At 58.1% G+C, this 27,097-nt stretch overlaps 1 protein-coding gene across 1 annotated transcript in view; it reads left to right on the top strand.

Annotated features, from left to right (window-relative positions):
* The window catches only part of MAD1L1 (mitotic arrest deficient 1 like 1), a 319,426-nt gene that overhangs the window by 3,971 nt on the left and 288,358 nt on the right, over positions 1–27,097 (top strand). The window contains exons 3-9 of the mRNA XM_030849542.3: positions 1,945–2,085; positions 4,408–4,587; positions 6,977–7,101; positions 8,075–8,156; positions 9,387–9,517; positions 9,668–9,782; positions 11,827–11,888. Of these exons, the coding sequence (XP_030705402.1) occupies positions 1,945–2,085; positions 4,408–4,587; positions 6,977–7,101; positions 8,075–8,156; positions 9,387–9,517; positions 9,668–9,782; positions 11,827–11,888 (836 nt within the window). The remainder of the gene's footprint in view (positions 1–1,944; positions 2,086–4,407; positions 4,588–6,976; positions 7,102–8,074; positions 8,157–9,386; positions 9,518–9,667; positions 9,783–11,826; positions 11,889–27,097) is intronic.

The raw sequence follows: 27,097 nt of genomic DNA, 5'->3' as shown, positions 1-27,097 counted from the left end.
CACTCACCTATGACCTGAAAGGCTTCCCCGGTTGGGAGATCAGTAAATGAGAGCTGTAGCCAGAGTGAGCTGATTAGAGAGCCATGTGGCACCGGACCTGCCTAGGAGCCCTGACCTTGGACCTGTCCTGTCTCAGGACTTCAGTCAGTGTTCTGTCTCTTTCCTACCATGCCTGGCAGGTGAGGGAATAGCAAGTGAGGGAACAGAGCAGCTGCAGGTCTGGGGAGTCTGGAGGCAGAGAGCAGTGTGTTGCCTACTAGTCCCCTCCCCTGCTTTATTTTAAGGTTCCTGTTTCTGTGTGCAGGTGTTTATAGTCTGCTGTGCTACGTGTCAGTATTGGCTTAAATATAAAAATATGTTCAGTGACTTTCCTTCAGATATAGTCAATGTTCCAGGAAGATGTGGCCAATGGATGTGTGTCTCCGGGACTTCCGTGTGGTACCCACACCCTCGGAGCTGGGGTCCCGCCATCCTCTGAAGAAGCTGGGCCCTAGCTGCAGACTCCGAGTGAGACTAGGAAGACTGAGTTTGATGGAGGGTAGAGTTAGGAACTCCCAAATGTCAACAGGTGGGAATTGAAATGAGAGAAAATATCAGAGGGGTAAAGAAAGTGTGGACTTTGGCCTCCAAAGTATGTGGGGGAAGGGTGGAGAAAATGTCTTTTCTCTGGCCTGGGATTTCTCACACTTGGCACTGTTGACATTTTGGGCTGAATAATTTTTTGTTTTGTAGGACATTCCTGTGCATCGTGGGATGTTTAGCAACATCCCTGGCTTCTACCCACTACATGCCAGGAGCCAACACAGAGTGTCGCCCCTTCTTGTGACGATCAGTTGTGTCCCCAGACAGTGCCCCATGTCCCTGATTGAAATGAGAACCACTTTCTATAGCCCAGAGCATCTTGAACTTTAACGTGCATATAAATCACCTGAAGATATGGTTAAAAGGAAGGTTCCAATTTGGTATCTGTGCGGTGTGGCCCGAGACTCTGCATTTCTGTTAAGTGCCCAGGAGATGCTGTGTTGCTGGACTGCAGGCCGTTCTTGGAGGGGTTGGGCTCTAGCCCCCTGAAGACAAGGCCCTTGCAGTCGGTGATTTGGTGGTACTGTTGGCTGTGTCTTCTGAGGCCCTTCAGAGCTTCAGTTCCACCTTATTTACCTACCCTCTGGGGGACGCAGACTTCTGAGATGGGCCCCAAACTGCTGGCCCCTGGTGGACTGGAGTTTCTCCCACTTAATCGAACACTAACTAGGTGTTGTGGCCCCGCGGTTCTGCAGATAGAATTAATAGCTCCAATCAGTTGACCTTAAGGTAGGGAGAGTACCTGGGTGGGCCTGACCCAATCAGGTGAGTCTTTAAAATCTGGGTCCAGAGATCAGACAGAGAAGTCAGAGATGCAGAGCAGGAAAGGGATTCCACTCGTTGGCTTTGGAGGTGGAGAGGGCCGTGTGGCAGGGAATGTGGGCAGCCTCTGGGAGCTGACAGCAGCCTGGGCCTTCCAGCCAGCAAGGAAATAGGAGCGTGGAAGAGGCTGCTGAGCTACAGGGGAGAGCACAGCTTGCCGACTGCATGGATTTTAGATGTTGAGACCCTGATCGGAGAACCTGGCTCTGTGTGCCCGGCCTTCTGACCCATGAAACCGACAGCCAGCATATGCGCGTTTAAGCTGCTGCGTTGGTGGTAGTTTGTTACACGGCATAGGAAACAAGCCCTCACACTGTCATCTGAAAACGCACCTTCCTCTTTCGTCCTTTGTCACCTTCTCTTGTCTTGCTGCCTCCCTGCACTCCTTTCCCACCTGGGGGCCCGGTGTTCCTTCCTCCCCAGGGCTGAGCGAGGGCCTTGCTGGGAGCAGGTGCTTGGTGAGGGAGTGTTGAGTGAGCCCCTCGCCTGGCTGACGCAGCTTCTGAGGACCTGTCTTTTCTTTGCACATGACCCGGTCAGCTGGAGGAGCGAGCAGAGCAGATCCGTTCCAGGTCCCACCTCATCCAGGTGGAGCGGGAGAAGACGCAGATGGAGCTGAGTCACAAGAGGGCCCGCGTGGAACTGGAGCGGGCAGCCAGCGCCAGTGCCAGGAGCTATGAGGTGGGCTCTGGTGGGGCCCCCCAGAGCAAGGGGGCGGTGCGTGTACCTGCCAGACCGCGGGGAGCAAGAGCCCAGCCAGCGGCCCAGGTGCTCTCCTCCAGGTGTCCAGGGCCTGCCTTCTTAGGCCACCTGAGGAAGTGGGTCGGGCCTCAGGTGTGCTCTGTGTCCCCGGGGAGGGCAGCACGAAGGGACGGCTGCCCTGCCACGTCTGCGCAGTGAGGTGCTGGTGGGCATTCGTCTCCGCTGGCTGCCTCGTTGCCCTGTCTTCTCTGTGAGAATTGGGATGGAGGTCTGGCACAAATGCCAGGTGGCCTGGGGGTTACAGGCCTCGAAAGTCACCGGCTTGTGTAAGAGTCTCAGGTCCAGGCTGGCTCTTGTGCAAATGGTTATAAGGCCTCAGCGCCAAGAACCCCAATCTCGGGCTGCTTCAGGTTGCCCTTGCCTTACCCAGGGCAGGCTGTTACCCAGAGGAGATGCTAGGTTTTTACTTAGTGCATCAATTCCATGCTTCCTTTGCTTTGATTAACAGCACTTTGCCAGGGTTTTTCAATAAGTGCTGATGAGTCGTGGAAATGCTGCCACAGGCAGAGCGTTGGACCAGAAAGTCTCTGGCCTCTGTGCTTTCCCTGAGGATGGATATCTGGCCCCATTCTCACCTTCCGTGGCATATTCCCACTCTTTCCTAGTCCCTGTAGAAATAGCTGATGCCTTCGAGGGTGAGATGCTAACTGGATGCACTCGAGCCCTATGTGCAGGCCCGTGGCCGTGGTGTGTTGTGTGGACCCAGTAGCCCAGTGTGCTGCAGGTGGGGGACTGCTGCCTCGGCGTTGGCCCTGGTACTGCTCAGTGTGGGGCTTCGGCCGATGTTCTGGGTTGTCCTAGGAAAGATGTCCTGGGGGAGCCGGTGGGAAGAGGAAGAGGGAGAGGCCAGGGGAATCTTGCAAGTATTGAAGTGAGTCACTGACAGTCTTTCTTGGGGAAATCCAAGGGTACAGGGCTGACTGAGCTTAATCCTGGGCCCCTCGCTGAGCTCGCGCCTTCCTCTCGGAGAGGCCTTTCCCCGCTGCCCGTGGACTTAGCTGAAGACGGCTCTCGAACCGTCTGAGCCAGTGGTTTTCAGTTTGTCCCTTTGAGTCTTGGGTATCTGCGAAGGTTTTTCAGGGACTGCCAGTTTGGTAGTGGGTGGGGAGGGCAGGTGGGTGGGAATCTCAGCCCTGCCACCTGGAAACACCTATGAGATGGTGAGACTTCAGTGCCCAAGGTCTGGGGCCTGCCTGGGCTGCCGCACGCGCCCTTGGGGCCGGCAGCCTGAGGAGGGATGCCACGTCTTACCCTGTGGCGTGCCGGCCGGGCCCCTGCACAGCCGCAGCGGCTCACTCCTGCATCTTGGCAGGGCCCCAGGCTTTAAGGCCTCCTGGTGGATTGGAGGCTGCACTCGCGGTTGGTGGCTCCTTTGAACCCTGGATCAGCAAGAGGCCGTGGCCCTGGCCGTGCTTTTCTTAAGCTCCTCCTTGCCGCTGGGCTCCGAGAGTCCTGGTCTCAGCACTGCCTCTGAGTACGGCAGGCCCTGCGAGTGCCCGGCAGGCAGCCCTTGGCGGGAGCTTCTGCGGCTCAGCTTCCTGATGAGAGGTCAGAGGTCAGCAGAGTGTCAGGCTCCATGTAACTAGGACTTGGTGCCTTTGCCCCTGGGACTCTGGCTGCCACTTGTGGTCCCTTTGCTTCTTGGGCTGAGGGTGACCTCAGCGGCCGACACTTGCCCCTTCGGACCCCGAGATCGTCAGAGTGAGGAGTCTGAGTTCTGTGCGTTCCTTACCAGCGCAAGCCACGCGGCCCCTCGAGGGGGCCAGTGCAGGGTGGCTCTGAAGCTCTGGGGGAGATGAGGGCCCATGGTCACGTGCTCCTGCCTGCAGGCTCCTGGCCACGCCCCCTGTCCCTGCCCGGTCGTCCACTCTCTGGGGGCTGGGGGCGTGCCGACTCACTGGAACGGGAGCCGCCGGAGCTGCCAAGCTCAGAGGCATCTTCCCAAGGTCGAGTCTGAGTGAGATCGCTGTGCTCCTCCTTGCAGATGGCCACCGTGAGCAGTGGTCGGTGGCGGTGACGTGTGCCGAGCGCCCTCCCGGGGGGGTGCCATGAGATGTGGCGTCGCGCCGCTGTGGCCGGGTGCTCACCTTGGAGGGCGTCCCGCTGCGGCCTCGGGGTGCCTGTGGGCTTGGCTCTTGCCTTGTCGGTGGCTCTGCTCTGGGTCTTGGTCCTGTCCGGCGGGCAGAGTGGGCTGGGCTCGGCCTGCTCACGCGCCGTCTCACCAGGCGTTCTCCTTGGCAGCGCGAGGTGGACCGCAACCAGGAGCTCCTGACGCGCATTCGGCAGCTGCAGGAGCGGGAAGCCGAGGCGGAGGGGAAGATGAAGGAGCAGCTGCAGCGCTACAGGGTGTGCCAGCAGAGCCTGGACGCGGCCAGCAAGAGGCTGCGGGACCAGGAGGACGGCCTGGCCGAAGCCGGCGAGGTGAGGGGCTGGGGCCCCGGGCTGGGGTGCTGCCCTCTCCCCGCGAGCAGTCTCTGGGCGGAGGGGAGATGAACTCCCACCTCCAGCACGGTAGCTCCGTGGTAGCGCCCCTGTGTACTTCTGCTCCCCACGTGTGTGCCTACGTTTTTGCGTGGTTGTGATCGTAGCAGAAATACTAATTTTCCATTCTGTGGTTTTCAGTTAGTAAGTTGAATACTTTTTTAGTCTTTGTGATTACTTTTAGTGGTTGACTAACCTGCTTTTGGTCACTTTCAAGTGTTTTTTTTAATACACACACACACTCTCATACAGATACATATGTGGTAGATAGCTTCATGCGTGTAGCCTTTTTGTTTCCGTTGAATGATTTTGTTTGGACAGATCCCTAGGAATGGGGTTATAAGATCACCAGGTACAGGTCTCTCTGGCTTTTGCTACCAGTTGCTGTGTTCTACTAGTAGCTATTGTTGAGGATTCTACTTTCGCTGGAACCTCTACCTGTCACGGATAATGGTGTTTTCTGGAAATACTTGTGATTCTGCCCCCCCTGCCCCCGCCCCCGGAGATGTGCCTCTGGATTTGCATTTCTTTGATTATTAATAAGGTTTGTTAGCATCTGAGAATATGTCTGGAACCAGAGCATAGATCAACCGTAGTCCTTATGGTCTCTACCAACCGAAGGTTGTGTAAGCTTTAGAGACAGAACCCAGACATTGATGCTTGTGGAAATTGGACTCCTCTGACCTTCCCTGTGTCTTTGCCGTGCTGCTCAGGATCACAGGCGCTGCGAGGAGGAAGATGAGACGCTGCCGGGGGGGGAGTCGGGGGCCGCGGGATCACCGGGGTTCTGTGTCTGCGTGGTCTTCTCTCCCTGGTGGCTCTTCGGAGCAGCGCCAGGTTATCTCTGCCTTGGCCGCGCTGGAGAGCATGTTACGCTTGTTCCTACATCTGTCTTCTGACGTGGATGTTGGCAGGAGCGGCCGTAAGACAAGTCCTCCTCCCGCCTTCGGTGTGTGCCTGCTTGTGCTCTCTCGCAGGCTTCTCTGGAGGACGGGGGTGGGCATGTCCTGCACATGGCTCAGTGAGGAGCAATTTGGGCGGCACCCTTGGCACAGAAGTTGCAGAGCAGATGCCCGTGGGGCCTGGCGTGGCAAGGGTTGTGGCGGTTTGGGACGGAGACCCCGACGTTGCTCATCTCCCTTTTCACCCCGTGGAGAAGGTGTCCTTGGTTCCGAGTCTAGGTTTGTAAACCTCCCGCCCGCACAGCTGTGTTCTCTTGTCGCGGTGCCTGGCCTAGATGCTCGTGCTCTCTGAGGTCATCCTGGTGGTGGCCTGGCTTTCGCGCAGCTTTGTCCTCCAGGCGGTGGGCTGTCTGGCTCCTGGATTCAGCACAGCGCCTGTACCTTTATTTAGTTCAGGAAGAATCCTCAAAGGATATGTTCATTGTTAAATAAATCTTAAGTATCTTCATTCTTCTTTGGGTCCCGGATTGAGAGTCACTGTTATAATAAAGGAAACCATGCAGGTCGATGAGAGGGTAGGACACAGACCCACCCCCCCATCAGCCTCCCTGGGGGGCCTGCTGTGGCCTCCGTGTTTGCAGACGGTGCCCCGTGTGAGGGTTGCTCACTGTGGTGAGTTTGCCAGGCCGTCCTCTTGCCCTCAGCTTGTAGGTTGATGTCTGACTCTCAGAGGCTGATGCGGCGATGTTTCCACTTGTTAACTTAGAGTGACGCCCTTGAGTGGGCTGGCTTTTCCTGTTGGAGGCGTGCTCTCTTGCCCCAGGAAAGCCACAAGTGGGGTCCCCTCACCAGAAGGTTGTCTGGGGAGGGTGTGGTCCGAGCTGAGGACCGCGGTTCCGCCCCAGTGTCCGTCTAGCGGACTCGCTGTCCTGGAGGCCTCCCCGTGCCTTCCCCCATGACCCCTTCTGGCCTCCGCGGCACTCGTGCAGCTCCCGTTCGCTGTGTGTGGCTCTCGTGGCGTCATGCTGAGGAGCCTCGGCGCCCACTTCTGACTGCTTGGCGGGTGCCCGGCGTGTCCCTGTGTAGCGTCTCCTGCACAGCTGGGCGGGGGGCACGGTGCTGGGGTGGGGTGGTTAGAGGAGGGATTCTGGGCTGAGGACAGAGTGGGTGTGGGCCGCCACGGACTGGGGGGCTGTGCACACGCCGGCTGGGAAGGGGTGACGTGGGGTGTGGGTGTGGAGGCCGCCAGGCGTGAGGCCCGGGCCCGCCTCGGCCGGCAGCGTTCTCACTCCAGAGGCCACGGGTCACCGAGGCGGGGCTCAGGTGGGGTTGAGGGGCGGTCACGTGTTCCAAAGGAGGAGATGGCTCTGTCCTCGCCCTCCAGAGCGGGACGGGAGGGGACCGGCTCTTGTCTGTCTCGCTTTCAGACCGTCAGTGTGCTGAAGGGGAGGCTCTCGGACCTGCAGTGGAGCGTGATGAACCAGGAGATGCAGGTGAAACGCCTGGAGTCTGAGAGGCAGGAGCTGAAGGAGCAGCTGGAGCTGCAGCACAGGTGAGCGTGGAGGCGGGCAGGTCCGCCCCCTTCAGGGCAGGGGTCCCCGCCCCTTTGCCAGGTAAGCCTGGCCAGCTGTCCGCCTGGGTGCAGTTGGCCCGAAGCCTGCTGGGCTGCGTGCCGAGCTGGGCGTCCACTCGTTAACCATGTGCCAGACCCAGGCTTGCTCTCCTGCGTATGCCCTCTGTGGCGTGAGCGCCCAGCGTTCACGATCGTCGTGTGCACTGAAGCTCTGAGGTTCCACGAGTGCCCTTCGTGTGCTGGCCTCCCATCCACAGGCTGTTGGGACACACTGAGGCCTTTGAAGCAGGACCTTTTAGTGCTAGAACAGAGCAGTGTTTCAAATGTTCCAAGAATAAGAAGCGGGAACAGTCATTTCTTTCCTCCTCTGGGAGTGGGATGCCTTCCTGGAGGGAGCTTTCAGAGAAGATGTTGGGTTTGAGCGTGCGTAGGACATGCCCTGGGGCAGGGGGGACGTGGGTGGGAAAGGACGTTCCTGGGGAGGGAACCCTCTGAGCAAAGGCACGGCAGGATGGAGCAGCTCGCCAGGAGATGCAGGTGGAAGACAGCGCTCTCCCAAAGCTCGTGGCCTCTGCCTTAGCAGGTGTTGTCTTAGGGGAGTTCTGACCACTCGGTGGAATGGGGCAGGGTTGGGGGGGGTGGGCCGGTCCTGAGCGGGTCCTTGGCTTTGGCTGTTCCAGGGCCAGCAGAAGCTCCTATTGTGAGAGGTGTGGGGAGGGGAGAGGACTCGCAGGTGGTCTGGACTTACCCACGTGCCCTGCGACTCAGGCCACAGAGCCAGCAGCAGGGGCTGGGCCCTGGACCCTGAGGCGTCCTTGCAGGGAGCGTGCAGGAGTGTGCTTGCACGCGTGTGTGAGTGAGTGTGTCTGTGCTGGAGAGCTTTTAGAGTGCGGGCAGGTGCTGGCTTTACCACATGCCTGCTTCTGCACATGGTGTACTTTTTTCTTAATAGGAAATGGCAGGAAGCTAACCAGAAGGTTCAGGAGCTCCAGGCCAGCCAAGAAGCACGGGTGGACCAAGAGCAGAGGATTAAGGTGAGTTGCTCCGTTTCAGTCCCTGGCCTGTGCCTGGGAGATGTCACAGCGCCGGGCCCGGCCCCCTATGACCCGTGGCTGTTTCAGAGCTGGGGGCGTACTCAGTGGCCTCTAGTGGCGGTTAGCTGCCGTGTCCACGGTAGCTGTTCACGTGTCGGTTGTCTCCTTATGTGCCGGGCGCGGTGCTGGGTGCCGGGGCGTGCATTTCTGCTCCCGGGAAGCTCGCATGCTTTGGATGAAGATCAGAATCAAACGCGGAGAGTAAAAAGTAAACGTGTGATAACTTCAGGTACCACGGGCTGCTGTGCAGATTACAGAACAGGACTGGAGAGGGTGAACAGCAGCCTGCGCGACGTCGCACAGCTAGTGCAGGACTCAGCCGGGTCTCAGAGCCAGGTCGGCGTGACTCTGGTTCAGGCCGTGCTGCCGCCCTGTGGGAGGACGCGGCCGGGGAGCCGTGATGGCTGCCGCCGCCCGTAGAGCCACGTCCGCGCACCGGGCCCCGCTCCCGTGCTCTGGCTCCGTGTACCCCCAGCTCCATCGTGTCAGCTTCCAGACCTCCCGGCTCGCTTTCACCTCTGGTCTTCACGTGCTGTCCTCTGCGGCTCGTCCGTCTCTCCTCCCCGGCCCTCACTGCTTCACACGACCCGTTACGTCTCCCCTGCCCCGTCCGCCCATCTGAGTCCTTGGCCCGCTTCTCAGTAGTGACTTGCCTGCACGGCCTGATGTCTGTCTTTTGTACGCTCTTCCCTGCAGAGACCTCATCTGTCCTCTGTGTCATGGTGTCCCCGCTGCTTGACCCAGTACCTGGCCCAGAGCTGGGCCCCTTAGTGCTTGTTGTTCTGTGACTCGTCACTGAGTCTCCCCGGTGTCTCCGTGTGTTCCCGGGGACTACATGTCGTAATGGACAGGCTGTCCTCACCGTACGAGGACTCAGTCAGGACCCTGTGCCACGGGAGTGGCAAGCAGAGCCAGCGTGGGAGGGTGGGTGTCGATTCACGGAGCATTCGCCGCGCGTCCTTGTGCCGGACGTGTGACGGGCTCCTGCCCTGCAGGCGGCACGGCACGTGGCGCGTGGGGCTACCCTGGGAGTGTCCCCTGAGGACACTGTGCAGAGGCACAGCCGGCGCAGCCTGCCCAGAGGCGGGGGCCAGGGCCGTGGAAGTTGCCATGGATCTGGGACAGTTAGGCGCCCATGACACTCTCCCCTCTGTCTCCGGCCTCGATCAGGATTTGGAGCAGAAGCTGACCCTGCAGGAGCAGGACGCTGCAATCGTGAAGAATATGAGGTCTGAGCTGGCGCGGCTGCCCACGGTGGAGAGGGAGCTGCGGCAGCTGCGGGAGGAGAACGCCTGCCTGCGGTGAGGGGCCCGGGGGGGGGGTTGGTGGCGGTGTGTGCGCACGTGTGCAAAATGTTTGCAGCCTCCTTGGGTGCAGCCCCTGCTCCAGGGGCTCCTGCACCGTCCCTGGCGGTGCGGCTGTTTGAGTGACTGTGCTTCTGGCCCTGCCAGGGAGATGCGGGACACCAACGGGCTGCTCCGGGAGGAGCTGGAGGGGCTGCAGCGGAGGCTGGGGCGGCAGGAGAAGATGCAGGAAACCCTGGTCGACCTGGAGCTGGAGAAGGAGGTGAGCTGGTCCCCGTGGGTGTCCTGTGGCTGGCTAGGGGAGACCCTGGGTGTTTTAGTCCTACATTCCAGCTGTTCAGCTAAAATGTGGCAGCCGCTGGGCTAGTATGGTGGGCAGAATAGTGACCCCTAAAGACAGCCCCATCCTGCTCCCCAGAACTGTGGGCAAAGGGGATCGAAGGGTGCTGACCCCTAGCTGTGGTAGGGAGGCTCCCTTGGGGCTCCTGGTGGGCCCCAGCTGGGCCGCTGTGCTCACAGGTCCTGACAGGGGCCGGAGGGGGTTGGAGGTCAGAGCCATGTGAGGTGAGGAGGACTTGCTGCTGCTCTTGGTGGCGATGAATGGAGGAAGGCGCTGTGAGCCAGGGAACGTGGGCACCTCTAGAGGCTGGAACGGACGAGGAAACGGGTTCTTCCCCAGGGCATCCAGGAGGAGTGTGGCCCTGCGACCCCTTGACCTGGCACAGTGAGGCCCTTGCTGGGCTCTGACCTACGGAGCTGTGAGACAGTCAATGTGTATTGTTCTCAGCCACCGAGCTCGTAGTAGTTTGTTTCAGGAGCTCTGATGCTGAGTCAGAGAGAGGAGGTGGCTGTGGTACCTGGAGCACGTTGTTCCCACCCATGGATGTGAACAGACACCTATGCTGAGTTTCCTTTCCCTGTGGCTACTGCTGGGACTCATGGGGACATTTTGTGGGTTGTTGTAGAGATGGCCGTGGACGTCAGTGCCGAAAGCATCCTTGTTCGCTTGCTGAGCAGACCAGCACGAAGGCCTCCCGGCTCCAGGCCCGGGGTCCTTCTGTCCTTCCACACTGCTTCCCCGTGGTCACTTTCAGTCACCTTCCTTTCTGGTTTGCCCGGCGTAAACCATGTCACCACTTCCCGTAGCTTGCAGTTTGGTCAGAGTGCTCGTCAGCTGCGCCCCCCAGTGGGTTCACTGCCAGCTGAGGCATCGTGGGTCTGGAGCACAAATCCCATTCAGGCGTCGGCTTACGTGGGCACTTAGCCCGAAAAGACAGTTCCGGAGTCCAGCAGCTTTTCTCTGGACGTAGTTTGTTTTGAAGTTGGTTAAGATTCTGCATGTAGAATCACACTGCCTGGGTTCCAGCCCTGCTGTCGCGTGCCCGCTGGCGGTGTGACCCCGGCAAATCACTTAACCTCTCTGTCCACCTGTGTAACGAGGAACGCGTGTCTCCCTACAGGGTTGTGAGGATTAAATGAGGTAGTGTAACGTGCTTAAACAGTGGTAAACACTGACTCAGCGTCAGCTGTAGTAATAGATTTATTAACCAGTCTTGTGCCCGGCACACGATAGGGGTCAGGAAGTACTTGAGTGGCTGAATGAGCGCACTGAACAGCGCTGGGCTTGGCCCCCGGAAGGAGTGGGAGGCCAGACAAAGGCACGCGGTCTGGGAAGGTAGCAAGACTCCGATGTGGGATGTGGGTCAGTGGAGCGGCTGTGAGAATACAAGGGCGGGAGGCCCGGGATGCGGGCCGGGTGGGGGCACCGCTGCTGCCCCCTGTTCTTCCCAGCGGCCACAGGGGCCCAGCCCAACGCGCGTGCGTGTGTTGGGGGGTGGGGTTTGGCTCTCGGCCCAAGTCTGTCTGCCCTGGGGCTTGGCATCCTGAGGAGCACCCGGAGGATGGGCCACAAGGCCGTGGGCAGCGTCTGCCCCCCTGGTGGTTATCGCAGGACCGTCCAGGAGGCTGTCTGCTCCCGACCCCTTTCCCCAGCCCGCAGTCCTTCTGGCCTGCTGGGAATCTTGAAGTTACGGAGCCAGGAATGAATGAGATGTTAAGCACGCAGTGTAGCTTCAGCGGTTGGGAAGCAACCTGTCTGCTTTGGAGCGGATGAGCGCGTTTCTGCGTTTTAGCTCAGCGATCAGGGCGGGCCGTTCCGGAGGATCAGGGAGGTGATGTCGTCGGTTTTGTGTGGTGCTGCCGTGCTAGGGGTCGAGGTGCGTGTGTGGAGGAGGTGGGAGGGCCCGGCGCTTGCACGGAGATGACGGGCACAGCGCTCTAAGGGCTCTACTTCCGTGTCTTTTCAGAGGCTGCTGACGAAACTGCAGAGCTGGGAGAGGCTGGACCAGACCACGGGCTTGAGCATCAGGTAGGCGGACGGCGCCTGGGCCACAGGGTCCCCACCTTTTCCCCGCACGGATGGCAGAATGGGCCCTGCCAGCCCGGTTCCCTCCAGCAGAGGCCCTGCCTGCGGCTGCTTAGGTTTAAGGAGATGGAAGTAGGGACTCTCCCCGCCGAGGACGGGACATTCTCGACAGGGCGCTGGCAGGTGTGGGCCCTGCATTGTTGGGTTTTCTTGAAGGGCTCTTTTTTATTTATACTGAGGAAGTAATTGCTTTTGAGGGAAGTCATTTTTTTTAGGTGGTTGTAACGAGTAGAGATAAACTGAGTCTTCAGGGGCAAAAAAGGAACACAGGGTGATGGAGGATTGTTTCCCATCAGGCCCTGGCAGCAGCCTCAGCTTGTCTGTTGAGCTAATGCCAGCAGGTGAATGGCAGGCGGGGCTGCTGGATGGCCGAGCGGGCCTGGTTCTCAGACGGGCATCTTCCCACCGCTCCCTGCTCCCGATTCCATCTGTCCTGCTGCCTGTCCTTCTGGGGCCACTGCCCCTTTCTCCAGTGTCGCTCCACCGCTGGCCCTTAGCCCCCAGGTCCCTTCCCTGCCCGGTCCGCCTGCAGACCGACTGCCCACTGCTCCGCTCTGGGGGTGGGGGTGGGAGATTGGTCCTTCAGGCTTAGTCCTGGCGCCTGGGGCCTGTGGGTTTAGAGAGCCTCCTGTTTGTCTGCTTGTGCGACTTGAAGCCTGTGTCCTCTCGGGGGTCTGTCCTGCTGCTCTCGGAAGCTGGGCCTAGATAGAGAGCCCTCCGCAAAGGGCCGTCCTGTAATCACAGCCTCTGACTGCTCCTCTGGGACCTGCACCAGCTCCGTCGCACCATGGACTCCAGCTGTCTGTCACTTGAGGATGCCCCTTCGTTTTCCTTCTGCCTCGCTATCGCTAAGTCTCAGAGGACAGAGTAGGCTGTTCCCTCCTGAACTCCACCTGCGGAACCCAGGGTCATGTAGGGCTGGCCCCAGCGAGGCCTAGATGTTTTGTGTTTCCTCCTTTTCTCTGGGCTGATGAACTCGTGGGGAAGCTTCCCTCCCACTCCCAGGAAGGCTCACGTCAGAAGAGAACGCTCCATGACTTTTCTCTTGTGCGGGAGATCGGAGGCCCTCTCGCGCCGGGTGGCACCGGCTGCTGGAGTGTTTGAACGCCTCAGTCAGGGCAGCAGGGCCGGCGCGCAGCCGGCTGCCGTCTCTGGCCAGAATGGCGCAAGGGTCAGTGTGCTGGACACGATGGAAGGTGCAGCTGCTCCTTGAGACCTTTTGGTCCCGCTTCCAAACCTGACCACCGCCGCCCACCTCCCAGCGGCTGGCACACGGTTGGGGCCTGTGCCCGCGGGCTTCTGGGCTGGTCCCGTGCTTACGCGTGCTGTGTGTTTACCCCGCCTGCCCTTAGTGACCAGGCCCTGGAGGCGGGAGGAAGGGGTGGTTTGGAGCGCTGGCGGAGGTGGGGGCTGCCCACGCCTGCTGGCAGCTCGGGGTCAGCAGGAAAGGGGGGCACGCGTTTCCCCGTAGGGAAAACAGGCGGCTCGCGAAGGCTGGAGTCGTGTCCCGCCCTCCCGCCTGTCAGGGCGCCCCTCTTCGAGTCTTCGCACTGCTCCAGGCCAGTCCCTTGCCCTTGGGCAGGGCCGCAGGGCTTGCCTCGCTGTGTTGGTGGAGGTTAGATGCGCCTGTGCGCCGGGTGCCGTGCACACTGCAGAGCAGTGAGGTGTGGCTGGCTGTCCTCGTCTCCTGGGGTTCCTGGTGGGAGCCCCTGTAAAGAGAAGCCTTCTTTTCATGTGCTTTGTGGCGGTTGTGCCTGGGCCGCTTCTGGGGGCCCCTCGGAAACCTTAGCTCTTCCGCCCTTTCCTGTCCCTACTAGGGCGTTTGGGGCGGGCCCTCACCTCCGGCAACTCCTGCCCTGCTTACGCGGGTACGTGTGTCGCGTGCCGGTTGGAGGGTCACAGGCTTGCGGTATAAGTGTGGCCCATCAGCTGGATCACCTGGGGAGTTTGGTGCACGTGCAGACGCCTGGGCTGAGGTCAGGCCCATTGAGTCCGCCTGTCCAGCGCTGGACTTGAGTCTTGGTGTGACCACAAATAGCATGAGGGGTTTGGCTCTCTGTTGCCGGGTTTTGGGCCATCATTAGCGGTTTCTGAGCAGGGAGGGTAAATTGGTGGAGCCCACGTCTCTTGAAATTGAGTATGGGGGTGGGAAATGGGCATAGGGTTCTCGGACACAGGGAGAGGCTGGGGGCCCGTTGCTGCAGTGTGGGGTCCCTGCAAAGGGGTGGGCGTGGGAGGAAGAGACGTGCACTGTTCCAAGGTGACGTTGTCTGGGGGTCCCTGCCTGGTGGGCGGAGGTGGGCTCCGCCAGGAGCTGAAGGACACCCTTTGTCACTCTCGCAGTGTTCAGTGCAGCGGTAGTGACTGGGGCCATCTCAGACCCTGTTAAACTGTGGCTGCACATGTGTCTGACCCCAGCTTAGCCCCTGTGTGTTGTGGGGTCTCTTTTACACCCGTTTCCACATCTGTAAATGGAAGAGTCTTCTGGAACGTTAGTTTCTCACCATGGGGTCACGAATCTCTGAAAATCTGATGAAAGTCGTACTTTCTCCCCACAAAAACACAGGTTTGCGAGTGGGTGCGTGTGGACGTGAGATTTTGCGTGCTAGTCCAGGGACCCCTTCCCCAAAGTGTGATCAGCCAGCCTCAGCGGACAGCAGAAGTTGGAGTCCAGCAGTTGCCCTGGCGTTAGAGGTTCAAGGGGCTGGGAGGGTGTTTTGGCCTGGCCTGGCAGGCAGGAGTTTGTTGAGTCTTTTTTAATGTATATATATTTTAATTTATTTTTATCTATTTGTTTAGGCTATGTTGGGTCTTCGTTGCTGTGTGTGGGCTTTCTCTAGTTGTGCTGAGCGGGGGCTACTCTTTGTGGCGGTGCGCGGGCTTCACATTGCGGTGGCTTCTTTTGTTGCGGAGCACGGGCTCTAGGCGCACGGGCTCAGTAGTTGTGGCTCGCGGGCTCCATGGCATGTGGGATCTTCCCGGACCAGGGCTTGAACCTGGGTCCCCTGCATTGGCAGGCGGGTTCTTAACCACTGCGCCACCAGGGAAGCCTTGTTGGGTGTTTCGGTCAGGGCGTTGCTGTAATTTTGCTCATTTGGGGCCTGTCATGACCCCAGGCTCTGGCCGCCGTCCAGCGTCTCTGTGGTTTTCTGAGAGCTGCCGCCACCAGGTGGCACCGCCCCCCCTTGGTGACGGCGGCTCCCTGCTACCTTGGGGCCTGTAGAGGGCTCTGCGGTCTTGCAGAGGTTAGGGACAGAGAAGGGTCCACGTGGCACCACGGTGGTCACCCTCTTCCTAGTTTGGGATTTCTTAAATCGTGAGGACCTAGGGATAACAGGGCGGTGGGGGTGACTTGGCTGGTGGGTCAGCCAGTGCAAACCTATAGGGAACCTGCTGGGCCGAGTGTCCTTATCTGCCAGACGAGCTTGTCCACCCTTGACGTCATCTGATCCCCTGTCTGCAGCACGTGGGTCATGTGAGTCAGGGGCAGGTTGACATCAGGACTTTGAGGGTGCGAGGGAATGCCCTGCATGGGTGAGGTGGGGCCTGTGCACTTGTAGGTGCTGGTGTGGGGAGGAGGGTGGCTGCGTCTGGTGTCCGGACGTTCTTGTCCCAGGGTCTTGAGGGTTGGACTGAGGGAGTGGGCAGTGGTGCGGAGGGCTGTGACTCGCTGAGCCTCATTCCTCGGTAGCGTGGTGTGTCGGGATGATTTGAAGGTACTGAAGAGTGACACCCTGTGATGTGTCTGTGAAGTACCTGGGAATAAATTTAACAAAATATGTGTATGGGACCCATACACTGGAAACAGTAAGAAGTTGCTGAGAGAAATTAAGGGTAACCTGGTAACAACGTAAGTAACTGGAGAGAGAGACCGTGTTCATGGATTGGAGTACTCAGTGTTGTTAAGACAATTCATAGATTCAACACAATCCCTATCAGAGTCCCAGGAGGATTTTTGGGGAGAAATTGACAAACTGATTCTAAAATCTCTATAGAAATGGAAGGGACCTAAGACAGCTGTCAGAGTTTGGAAGAAGAATGAGTTAGAGAGCTTCCAGCAGCTGGTTGCAGGCACACTGTGAACGGCATTAATCAAGACAGGGTGGTCATGGTGTAAGGATAGGCATGTAAATCAATAGGGCAGAATAGAAAGTTCAGGAATAATCTAAGAGTGTAGAGTCAATTGATTTTTGTCAAAGGTGACAAGATAATTCAATGGGAGAGAGTCTTTCAACAAATGGTGCTGAAACAGCAGGGAATCTGTACAAATAGAGACCTCATACTGTCCACAAAATCAGTTCAGTGGGGCATGGACTTAAATGTAAAAACAAACTTCTGGAAGCTTTGCTTGGGTTTGACAAAGAGTTCTTAGGACACAAAAAGCATGAACCATAGATGAAAAAAATTGGTAAGTTAGACTTCAAAATTAGAAACTTTTGCTTTCAAAAGACACAGTTAAGAGAAAAATAAGGCAAAACATAGACTAGGAGAAAATATTTGCAACATGTGTGTCTGACTGAGGACTTTTATCCACAGTACAGAAAATATTCCTCCAAATTGATAAGATGACCAAATTTAAAAAATGGGTGAAAGACTTTGAACAGATAACTTTGAGAAGATATGAGTGATGAAAAAGGACATGAAAAATGCTCGGTGTCATTAGTCACAAGAGGAGTATAGGGGGGCTTCCCTGGTGGCGCAGTGGCTCAGAGTCCGCCTGCCGATGCAGGGGACGTGGGTTCGTGCCCCCGTCCGGGAGGATCCCATTTGCTGCGGAGCGGCTGGGCCCGTGAGCCATGGCCGCTGAGCCTGCGTGTCCAGAGCCTGTTGCTCAGCAATGGGAGAGGCCACGACAGTGAGAGGCCCGCGTACCGCAAAAAAAAAAAAAAAAAAAAAGCCCTGGTCAGGGATCCTGCGTGCAGCAACTAAGACTTGGCGCAGCCAAATAATTAATTAAAAACAGAACGAGGAGTACAGAGTAAGGTCACGGTGAAATACTGCTCTCGCCTGGTGAAGATGTGGAGCAGCTGGAGGTCTCACACGCTGGTGGTACCGTGGGACACAGCACAGCTGCTTGGGCCACCGCGGGGCAGCTTGCTGTATGCGGGCGATACCACCCGGCAGTTCCACTCCTGGTTACTGACCCAAGAGAAACGAAGACGTGTGGCCTCCCAGAGACTCGTGTGTGAGCGTTCACAGCAGCTTTATTCATAGTAGCCCAAACCGGGAACCAAGTCAGGTGTCCATCACGTGAACGGAACATCACTGAGCAAGAAACAGGAGGAGACAGGTGCTGTGTGCAGAAACGTGAATCTCTCACTGAGCAAAGGAAGGCAACTCATTCAGTTCACACTGCATGATGCCATTTACTTGAAATTTTAAAAAAGGCAAAACTGACCTGTGACAGAAGGAGGGTGAGTGGCTCCTTAAGTCTTGGGTTGGGATATGATTGGGGACCTGGGGGACCCTCACCTGTGACTGTCACGGCAGCAGCTACACAGTTGTATGTATGTCACGCTTCAGTCAAGCTGGTCCGAGGATGATGAGTAATCGGTGCTCCTGACAGCTGTGAGGGGAAGGAGAAGGCCTAGGAGGTGGCCTGGACTGAAGTCAGGAGTGGATGGGGATGCTTTTTAAAGCCTTCATTTTGGGAAGGAACCCATTTCTTGAGCTTGTCAAAGGCCCATGGGCAGCTGGGACCAGCCCAGGCTTTTTCAGTGTTCCTGGATCTTGGGGACTTGGGGCAAGTGCTGCGGGAGTGTCACCAGGGGAGGCCAGGTGTGGGCTGCAGAAGGGCAGGTGGTTTCATGGTAAACCCAAGCTCTGCAGAGGAGGAAGGTGAAAAGTGAAGGTGGTCTTCAGTCCTCCCCGTCTCACCTCCTCCGGGCTTGCCCTGTGTCACTGCTGTCCGGCGCCATCACGTGGTGCTCTAGTTATGCCCGGGGGTGCCATTCTCAGAGCAGGATTGAGGGCTGCCCCCAGGGGTGGGCAGCAGGGCGCTACCGCTCTTACCCCCAGTCCGTCCTTCTAGGCAATGCCTGATAAATTCCTGGGCATCTTTCTAGAAATGTGTGTACATACAAGCTCTTTTGTGGGTGTGTGTGTGTGTGTGCGGTACGCGGGCCTCTCACTGTTGGGGCCTCTCCCGTTGCGGAGCACAGGCTCTGGACACGCAGGCTCAGTGGCCATGGCTCACGGGCCCAGCCGCTCCGCGGCATGTGGGATCTTCCCGGACCGGGGCACGAACCCGCGTCCCCTGCATCGGCAGGCGGACTCTCAACCACTGCGCCACCAGGGAGGAAGCCCCAAGCTCTTTTTTTCTTCCAGTTTAATTGTGATGTAATCAACCAATAACACTGTATAAGTTTAAGGTCTGCAGCGTAATGATTGGACTTACACGTTATCATGAAATGATTACCACGGTAAGGTTAGTGAACGTCTATTGTCTCATATAGATACAAAATTTAAAAAATTAAAAAGAATTTTTTCCTTGTCATACTAGCTCTTTATGTACCCACCCCCTAAGAAGTGCTCATTCTGTACTAGTACTCTGCAGCCTTGCTTTCTTCCACCTAATTTCTGACAGTGATTCTGCACCAACCCAGACGGGCCTACTGAATTGTTTTCAGAATCTATACGGTGTTCGTGGTGTGGATGGGTCTGATTTCTTCATTCCCCTGTTGGTGGATATTTCCAGGTTTGTTTTTTTTTTTCCCCACCAATAAGCAGCATTGTTTTGGTTGGATAAATTCTTAGAAGTTGAATTTTTTTTACCTAAAAGATATATGTGTTTGACCAAATTGCCCTCCAGAAACGTGTACTTGACCTTTCTGTCACAGTGTGAGAGCGTCGTCAGTCGCTCCAGGCAGCATGCTTTCAGAGGTTCTAGCAGAGATTCCAAGTCAGGTCCCAGTAGAGTGAGGGGGCAGGAAATGAGCAGTGGCTGGGCTTTGAGAAAGAGTTCTTAGCAGCCCTTCTTGGTGGGATCCTTATTCAGTAGGCATGGGATGCCTGTTGAGTCCCTGTCGCCAGGCCTCTAATTTCATAGAGGAAACAGTTTGCTCGTGGCAAGGGTGCCACTGTGGCTTGGCTCCTTCCCCATCCCTTTGTGCCTGCAGCTGGCCTGGTTTCAGTCAGGCTGGGAGGGCACAGTACCTGCCACTGTGAGTGCAGGTGTGACGGAGCCTGCGGGGTTGCAGAGGACGCTGGTACCGGGGAGACGGAAAGGCAGGCGGGTTTTGCTGGCTCTGAGGCCTGGCAGCTGCACCCCCCCCCGCAAACTGCTGACCCATCATCTGGAGTGAAAGCTGGGAACTGACAAGTGCTGATGCTGGACGTTTCCCCAAAGCATTTGTCGGCTGGCCAGATGACGAGTCCTGGGGACTAGTTTCCCCTGATTTCTGAGGCCAGTTAGGAGGCCGGCGAGGGGGAGTGCCTAACTTCCTCCTGAGAACAGATCGTATTGACCACCCTGGACACACTTGTTACCCTGGTGACTGTGTTGGCAATTTCTCATTACCTAGGTGTTGGGTTGATCAATACAGGCCGCGCTGTGGCTGCTTGGGAAGGTAGCTGGGCTGTCGCGCGTCTGGGTCGTTTTCATTGGTCTTGGTGTGTTTTCTTTGCAGGCACGAGAGGAGGGGGAAGGAGAAGGCTTTGGCCTTCCGGGGGCTCGTGAGCGGGGCCCCTTCTGGTCCCTCCTGCTGATGCCTTGGTCTCGGCTGTGATCCTTTTTATTGTTGGTTCATTCACCACCTCGTGCATTCCCCACGGGCTGTTCTCAGGGAGCCTGGAGTCTGCAGGGGGCCTTGAAACATATTTGATTTCTCCCTCAGGCCTGTGCCTCTGTGAGGTGTCAGCTCCCAGCCAGGCTCCCTGAGAACAGCCCCAGAGCTATGAGTTTCCTCCCCCACAGGGCGCAGGCAGAGGCCGGGGACTTCTGAACCCATCTCAGCCCCTTACATCCCCGTGGAGGCCTACAACAGTTGTTCCCGTGCGTTTACTCATTGTGGGCGGCTGAGTCCCCAGCTTCTTTTTGCCTTGGAGGTTGTGTTTTCTGCACTGGTCAGCCTCAGGCTTCAGTCTCGTGAACTAGGAGCGGGGCCTGTCTTTAGAGCCTCTGTGCCTAAGTCCAGTGGGCGTTTCATAAATGTTTGGTGAGTGGGTGATGGCATCGTGACGGCTTTGTTTGGTGCGTTTGTGGTTTGATGTGACTTGGGTAGGGCATCCTTTGGCTCGCTTGGCTGCTGTGACAGAGCCCCAGCGTTATTCACAGCGTGTCCCGGTGGGAACCAGAAAACAAGTGTGGCAGAGAGCTTCCTGACAGCGGTCATTCTTTCAGCGACAGTCCAGTCCGGGGCTCGGGGGAGCAGCCCCTGCCCGTCTCCCGCTCCCCGGTGAGGTTTCAGAGTCGGCAGCAGTGTGGACCGGTCTCTGCCTGCTGGATTTATGCAGCAAGGTGTGGACGGACCAGCGTCTCTGACAGGCTCGCTTGGCCCCAGTGGGAGAAGAAGCTGCTTTGTTCAGGTTGGGAAGCTCTGACGGAGACCCAGTGGGCACAGCCCCGTCCCCCGACTCTGCGTGCTCAGAGCAGCCCACGGGCTGTGGGCTTTGCACCATTGTAGGGAACGTAAGAGAGAAATGCTTTCCAGAAGAAACCCTTCCCGACTCTTCCAGGGCTGCATCCCCTGCATGTGCTCTCCCCAGGCCGCGCAGCAGCCGGGCGCTCAGCGAAGCGGATCCTGGACTCAGGCGGGGCTGTGCTTCTGTGCTTCTCGCTTGGCTCTTTTGGGGGCTTTTCTCCCAGTTTTGTAGATACGGCTCTTCTACTTCTGTGCCTCTTTTTAAATTCATGTAAAAAGAAAACCTAAAGCCAGATAATAAAAGGATTTAGACAAATTAGGCTCTGCTGGATTCCCAGGGGCTCATTTGGGAGAACGAGAAGGTAGCTCCGGGGTCCCAGTCGGTTCAGACTTGGCAGGTGCTTGCCGAGGTCCCGTTATGCACCAGGCCCCTCCCTTGTGGAGGCCCAGGTCCCCCGTCCCCAGGCAGAGTGGGGGGTGTCCTGAGAGGACAGGAAGGGACGAAGGGGCTGGGTGGCTGCACGGCTTCCTCTGGAGCAGTCCCCCGAGGGCCTGCCCTGCTATTTCCAGCGGTCACCATGGCCTTTGGGGGGCCAGCATCTTGGGTGGCTGCGGGGAACAGTGGAGGGGTATTTCATTGGGCATTTACGCCTGGGCTCCCCCACCTGACACCCTTGAATGTCAGCTTTGAGGCTGCGAGGAGAGGCCTCTGAACAGTGTCATCCAGGGCACCTGGGGGTTAGCTGCACACGGTCGCAAGCTCTGTCATCCTTTCCCACGGCCACTGTCACTTTGTCAGAAGCTAGAGCTGCTCCTCGTCCCATCGAGCTCCGCCTCGGGTCTCTTGAGGGCAGAGCAGGTGCCCCGAGTCCAGGATCAGTCTGTGCCCATACCCCACTCCTCCCAAGGCCTGGCGCCCCCTTCCCACGGGTGGCTGACCACCTAGGGACATGGTTCAGATTCTCCAAGACCAGCTGGAGGCCAGGGATGGGCTCGGGGGTGGGCTGGCCGTTGTTAGTGGTGAGGGGCTCAAGCTGGGGGCTCTCGTGCCCGTGAAGCAGGGCTCTTTTTGCTGAGTTGCACCGGAGAACAGGAGAGGAGCTCAGCACAGGCTGTTGGGGCGGCGGCCTGGCGTTACTCCAGCTTCTCTTCCTCATGCTCTGCTCTTGTCCTGGCGCAGAGGCCAGGCCGCCCTGCCGTCAGAAGTTCTGTTTTCATTTGAGCGTCTCAGGAGCTGAATGCTGAGGCCGCTGTGCTGCACACACCGCAGCTCTGATGCGCTGCCCGGGCTCCTGTCAGGCCCCACCCAGTGGTTGTGGGATGGTGTCTGGGCCAGTCCAGCAAGTGCTCCCAGGCCTACTGTGTGCCTGACCCACTGTGTGCCGGCCTCGGCGCCGCACAGGCTCTGGCTGTTGCCTTGGATGAGCTCTGTCTCCTGGGAAGTGCCCCTTGGCAGGTGGGAGTGCGGTCCTGAGGATGAGAGGAGGGAGGTGAAGCGGGAGGAGAGTGTCCCGGGTGCAGGGCGAGGTGGCGCCAGCGAGGGTGGTGGTGGGGGTGGGGGCGGCCACACACGGGTTGGTGTCGCCGTGTCACAGTCTGCGTGTGACGGAGGCGGGACCACGGGGCGCTGCCCTGATGTCTCGTTCTTCCTTCCCTGGCCGGCCTTGGGCGCACCCAGGATGGTGGGCGGTGGCTGGTGCGAGTGGGTAGCTCTCCTTCGAGACCGTCAGCCCAGGCAGGGCTCCAGTCAGTGGCTCCTTCTGCCGTTGTGTCTTCGTGAGGGTTTGGTGCTGTGGGGGATTTGTCAGCAGTGGCCTTGGAGAGCTCTCTGTCCCCTTCAGTGTGTCGTCCTGTGCCCTCAGCTGGGGGACCTGGACCTCTGGTTTTCAGTGCTTTGTATTCCTGAGTGTGTCCACATGTGCTGTGTCGGCCCCTCTCATGGCCCAGGCCGGTCCTCGTGCTAACCGCCCATCCTCAGCTTTCTGTCACAGGGAAGTGGGGCTGTGGCTGGGGACGGGAGAGCAGGGGGCAGCCCTCTAGGATTGCCGCTGGGCCTGTGTCTATAGAGGGGACTTACTCTTCAAGGCACCATGACTGAGGCGTCCAAGAAGAAACGCACGCGTCCTTCCTTCACTCTTTGGCTACTGAGACAGTCACAAGCGAAACACCCCGGGCCGGAAGGGTGGGCAGCCCACAACGCTTGGGGGATCGTGAGGGGAGACCTGGCTCTCCTCCTCGGCTCGTGGGGCCGTCGCGACCTGTCTGCAGACTGTGGCATGGTTTCCTCCGGGCGGGTTGCTGGGCCCTTGCTCCCCCAGTTGCCCTACGCCCACGACTGTGCCCCGGTTCGTGCTCTAGGGCCCGGCAGGCAGGCGGCCGCTGAGAGCACGTGGCAGGGGCGTTTCTCTTGGGGACTGTCGCCAGTGTGTGGCAAGGAGATGTGGCCCCCAGTCCACGACTGGCATGCCGTACCCCCAGTGGGCATTTCCTCTGTTGAAGACCGCGTGGCCCAGACCTCCGCTGCTTTGGTGGCCCAGATGGAAGGTGTTTACGTGTTGTGTTCTCGGGGATACCGGCGTGTCTGGGATGCGGGGTGGCCAGCTCTCCGTGGTCTAGGCCTTGGGCCTTGAGAGCAGGCTGTTGCTTAGGCAGCGGGGTGGCCCGGGTGGGGGGCGGTCTTGGCCATCAGACGGTGGAGAGCTCAGCTGGCTGGCAGGAGCGGGGGGGGGGGGCTCTGAGGAGAGAGCGGGACGCCCACTGCGGGCCTCCTGCTGCTGCTTTGGCGCAAACCACGGTGCACCCTGGGGCTGGGAAAGTGGGGCTCGGGGGAGAAAGGGGTGCAGATGTTCCTGGCAGACTTCCTTCCTGTTCTTTTTCCACCCTGACTCAGGAAGCAGAAGATGCTGGAGAGACTTGGGAAGTATCATTCCCCTCCTCACTTTCCGTTGTGGAGAGAACCACATGGGGAGCATTTCATTCCTCTGTGCTGGTTTTATTCTAACTCGAAAGAGAACTCACGTTGGTTTAATAAAAGCACAGAGGTGTTCCTGTGTGCACACGGGCCGCGTGCACACACGTGTGCGTGGAGGGTGGGTGCAGACGGGAGGTGAGGGTGGGAAGCGCCCCCGTGAAGCCCTGGCTGCCTGCCTTGGTCCTGTCACCCTGTCCCAGGTGGCTGCTTAGTTGGCCTGGAGCCTCCTGGCAGTGCCTGGAAGGTTCTTCACGATCTGGCATCCGTGGAGTAGGAGCCACCCCGTGACTTGGTGTGTTGCTGTTATTGGCACTGAGACTGGAGGGAATGCCCTCATGTGTGTCCCCCGCTGTGGTGACTCCTGGCCTCATGACAGCTGTGACAGCATGGGATGTCTGGGCCTCTGCTTGTCCTGAACGCAGTGCAGGCTGGGGCGCTGTGGGGAAGGACATCCGGGCAAGAGGGGCTCTCAGGGTCCAGGGCGATGGACTGACCTAATCAGTGGCAGAACTCGCTTTCAGACCGTCCTCCATCAACAGGGCTTCATTTGAGATGCACACACATCGGGGAACTCAGTGGAAGAAAGAAGGCTGCTGAAATTTTAAAAATTGTTTTAGAACAGGCAAAACTAATCTTAAGGCCAGAAAGAGCCCCACAAAAGACCAAAACAACCCAGCCTGGCAGTTGCCTGAAGTTAGTTGAGGGGTTAGTTGGGAAGGGACTGGCGGGACCTCCTGGGGTAGGTGGGGACCCGGGTTACACGTGTGCCCACTTGTCAGCATCCTGTCGGTGAGTTCAGGTAAAGTTGTGAGGCAAAACATCCGTCACAAAACAGGTTAGAAAACATGAGGTTGGGCTGGAGGGTGGAGTGTTGGATGAAACCAGATGGCAGAACCTCGGTGACTGGCCCCTGGGAGGCACAGGAGGGTCGTTACACTGCAGTGTGGCCTCTGTGCCAGTTTGGAGCTTTCTCCCATAAAAGTTGTTAGAAGTTGCCGCCAACTTCTTCCTTTCCCGCTCCCCTGACTTCCCAGCCCCTAAGGGTGCCGGGGATCCAGTGCGGCTGCGTGTCAGCCCTCCCCACGGGCCCTGGCAGAGGCTGGTCCGGCCCTGCGTCTCCAGGCCCACCTGGAGGGTGCCCCACACGGCCCATCCTGCCGGTGGCCAGCTGCCCTCCGGGAGCTGGCCACGCACCCAAAGCTGCCGGGGGGTCGGGCCACGGCCCCTGGAGTCCAGCCCGTGGTGAGGTGCAGTGGGGGTGCTTTCAGGCTGCTCTTGGGCTGAAAAACCTGCTGTCTGGATTTCCCTGGGAACGTCAGAGGAAACCCAGCTCCTGGGACCGGCTGGGAGTCACAGCCCGAGAGGGTGTCTCTGCCTTTAGCTCGTTCAGAGATGGCCGCTGCTACTGGGACTCCCAGCTCCTGGGGCCGATGGTAGGGGACAGGGCCTTGGCTCGGGGGCTTTTCCCTGCGCTTTCTGGCCTCTGTCTCGGGAGCCCAGCACTTGAGCAAGATGATCTCTGAGGACCATGTTGGGCTCCCTCGCTGGGTTGCCCAGGTTCAGACGGAGTGAAGGGGAAAGGGTTGTTTTTTTTTTAAATAAATAAATTTATGGCTGCGTTGGGTCTTCGTTGCTGCGCGCGGGCTTTCTCTAGTTGCAGCGAGCGGGGGCTAATCTTCCTTGAGGTGCGCAGGCTTCTCATTGCAGTGGCTTCTCTTGCTGTGGAGCACGGGCTCTAGGCGCGTGGGCTTCAGTAGTTGTGGCACGCGGGCTCAGTAGTTGTGGCTCACAGGCTCTAGAGCGCAGGCTCACTAGTTGTGACTCATGGGCTTAGTTTTCCGCGGCATGGGGGATCTTCCCGGACCAGGGATCGAACCCGTGTCCCCTGCCTTGGCAGGCGGATTCTCAACCACTGCACCACCAGGGAAGTCCCAGGGGAAAGGGTTTTATACCTTTTAGGTAGTGTTGACGTGTCAGACATTTGTGACGATTTTCAGAACTCACTGGGCAGAAGGCATCCAGTCCATCTCCTGCCCTTCCCTGGTGTGCTGACCAGGGCCTGGGCCCACCCCCCCCCCCCCCGTCTCCGGGCCAGTGGACTAAGGCTCAGGCTCCCTGTTGCCCTCACGAAGGGTGGGATGTAGGTGTCCAAGGGAAGGGGTGCGTCTTCGTTTTAATTGGCTCAAGAACACCTGGCATGTTTTTAACGTCCCCAGCCTTGTGTTGCAGAGTTTTAAGGTTAAACTCAAATGGGAGCGTCGGGGAGGCTTTTTCAGTTAAATGGATATTTTTAAAAGATGATAGATCGATAGGGCTTATTGATTGGGGATATTAAAATACCTTTTTTTAATTAACTGAAGAGTTTTTGTAACAATATGTTAAAAAATAGCTTTTGGAAATAGCTGAGTACTTCCTTTTTTTTAAATGAAGGGTCTTACATACTCTTAGCGCTGCAGTAGCTGGACCAGCAGTGGTATGGGTGGATCTCACTTCCTGGTTTATCCATTTCGGTGCTACCCCTTGTCTGTGCGTGCGAGTCTGTGACAACTTGGATGAACGGAGTTCACTGAGAATTCCAAAGCAGTCTTGGACTGCGTCCCTGCTTTGGGTGAGGTTCTTTGTGTGGCTGAGCCAGTCATGCCTGTGCCCTGGAATTTGCTGTCTTGTTAGTGAAGTGAGCAGAGGTCCTGGCCACCAGGAGCAGAGCTCACCTCTGGGAGGGTTGGGCTCTGGTGTGGCCAGACCCCATGCAAGGGGAGCCGAGGAGGCCGGGGCCTTGCGTGGATTTGGCGAAGCAGGTGGTGAGAAGCCCATGTGAACTTGGGGGAGAACTGGCCTTGCCCTCCGGAGCTCTGCGGTCTGGTTTTTGTAACAGGTGTCAGACTTGGCGGGGAGGTGCTATCAGGTTCATCCCACTTCAGACAGGCGGGTTTTCACTGTATTTGCGCACTGCACTTTTACTTTATCCCTGGAGGTTGTGTCTTGAGCTTCCCCTGTTGCCACCTCTGTTCATGGAGACTCGTACTACATGGCGAGGATGCCTCGGGATAGGGAAGCTGAGTGGGTGTCTTCTGTGGCCTTTGGGAAGCAGTGCTGGAGACAGACCTATCGTTTCGGATCTGGGGGCTCTGGAGGAGCTTCTCTGAACCGGCCACGCTATCACATGGCTCAGCCCTCAGGACACGCTCTCAGCACTGGCTCCGTCCCTGAAGGCAGCCAGTGTTAACAGGTTTGGTGCGTTTTTCCACACATGCTTTGTGCGTGTGTTTGCTAACACGCCGGCGCGTTGCCCCTTCCTCCTCTTGTGGCGCCTTCAGTGCCCAGTTCCTCAGCCTGCCCCTCCTGCTCAGTGCAGCTCCCAGGGCCCTCCGCTCGCATGTGGGGAGTGCGCTTTAATAAGTCATTTCGTGCTTCGTTGGATGGCTGTTGCAGAGTTAGGGGCCGGTGCAGGAGACTGCCCTCCCTTCTGCGCTTATGGGTCCCCAAGACCACCCTCAGGTTCCGTGATCACTGCGAGGGCTCACAGGGCTCCCGGGAAGCTTTCCACTCACAGCTGTGGTTTATTACAGGGGAGGAAATAACTGCTGAACTGTGACAGG

The sequence above is a fragment of the Globicephala melas genome, chromosome 15 (genome assembly GCF_963455315.2).
Source record: "Globicephala melas chromosome 15, mGloMel1.2, whole genome shotgun sequence".
NCBI lineage: Eukaryota > Metazoa > Chordata > Mammalia > Artiodactyla > Delphinidae > Globicephala > Globicephala melas.
Note: the sequence above shows the minus strand (reverse complement) of the source record. Positions and strands in the feature narration are given on the sequence as shown.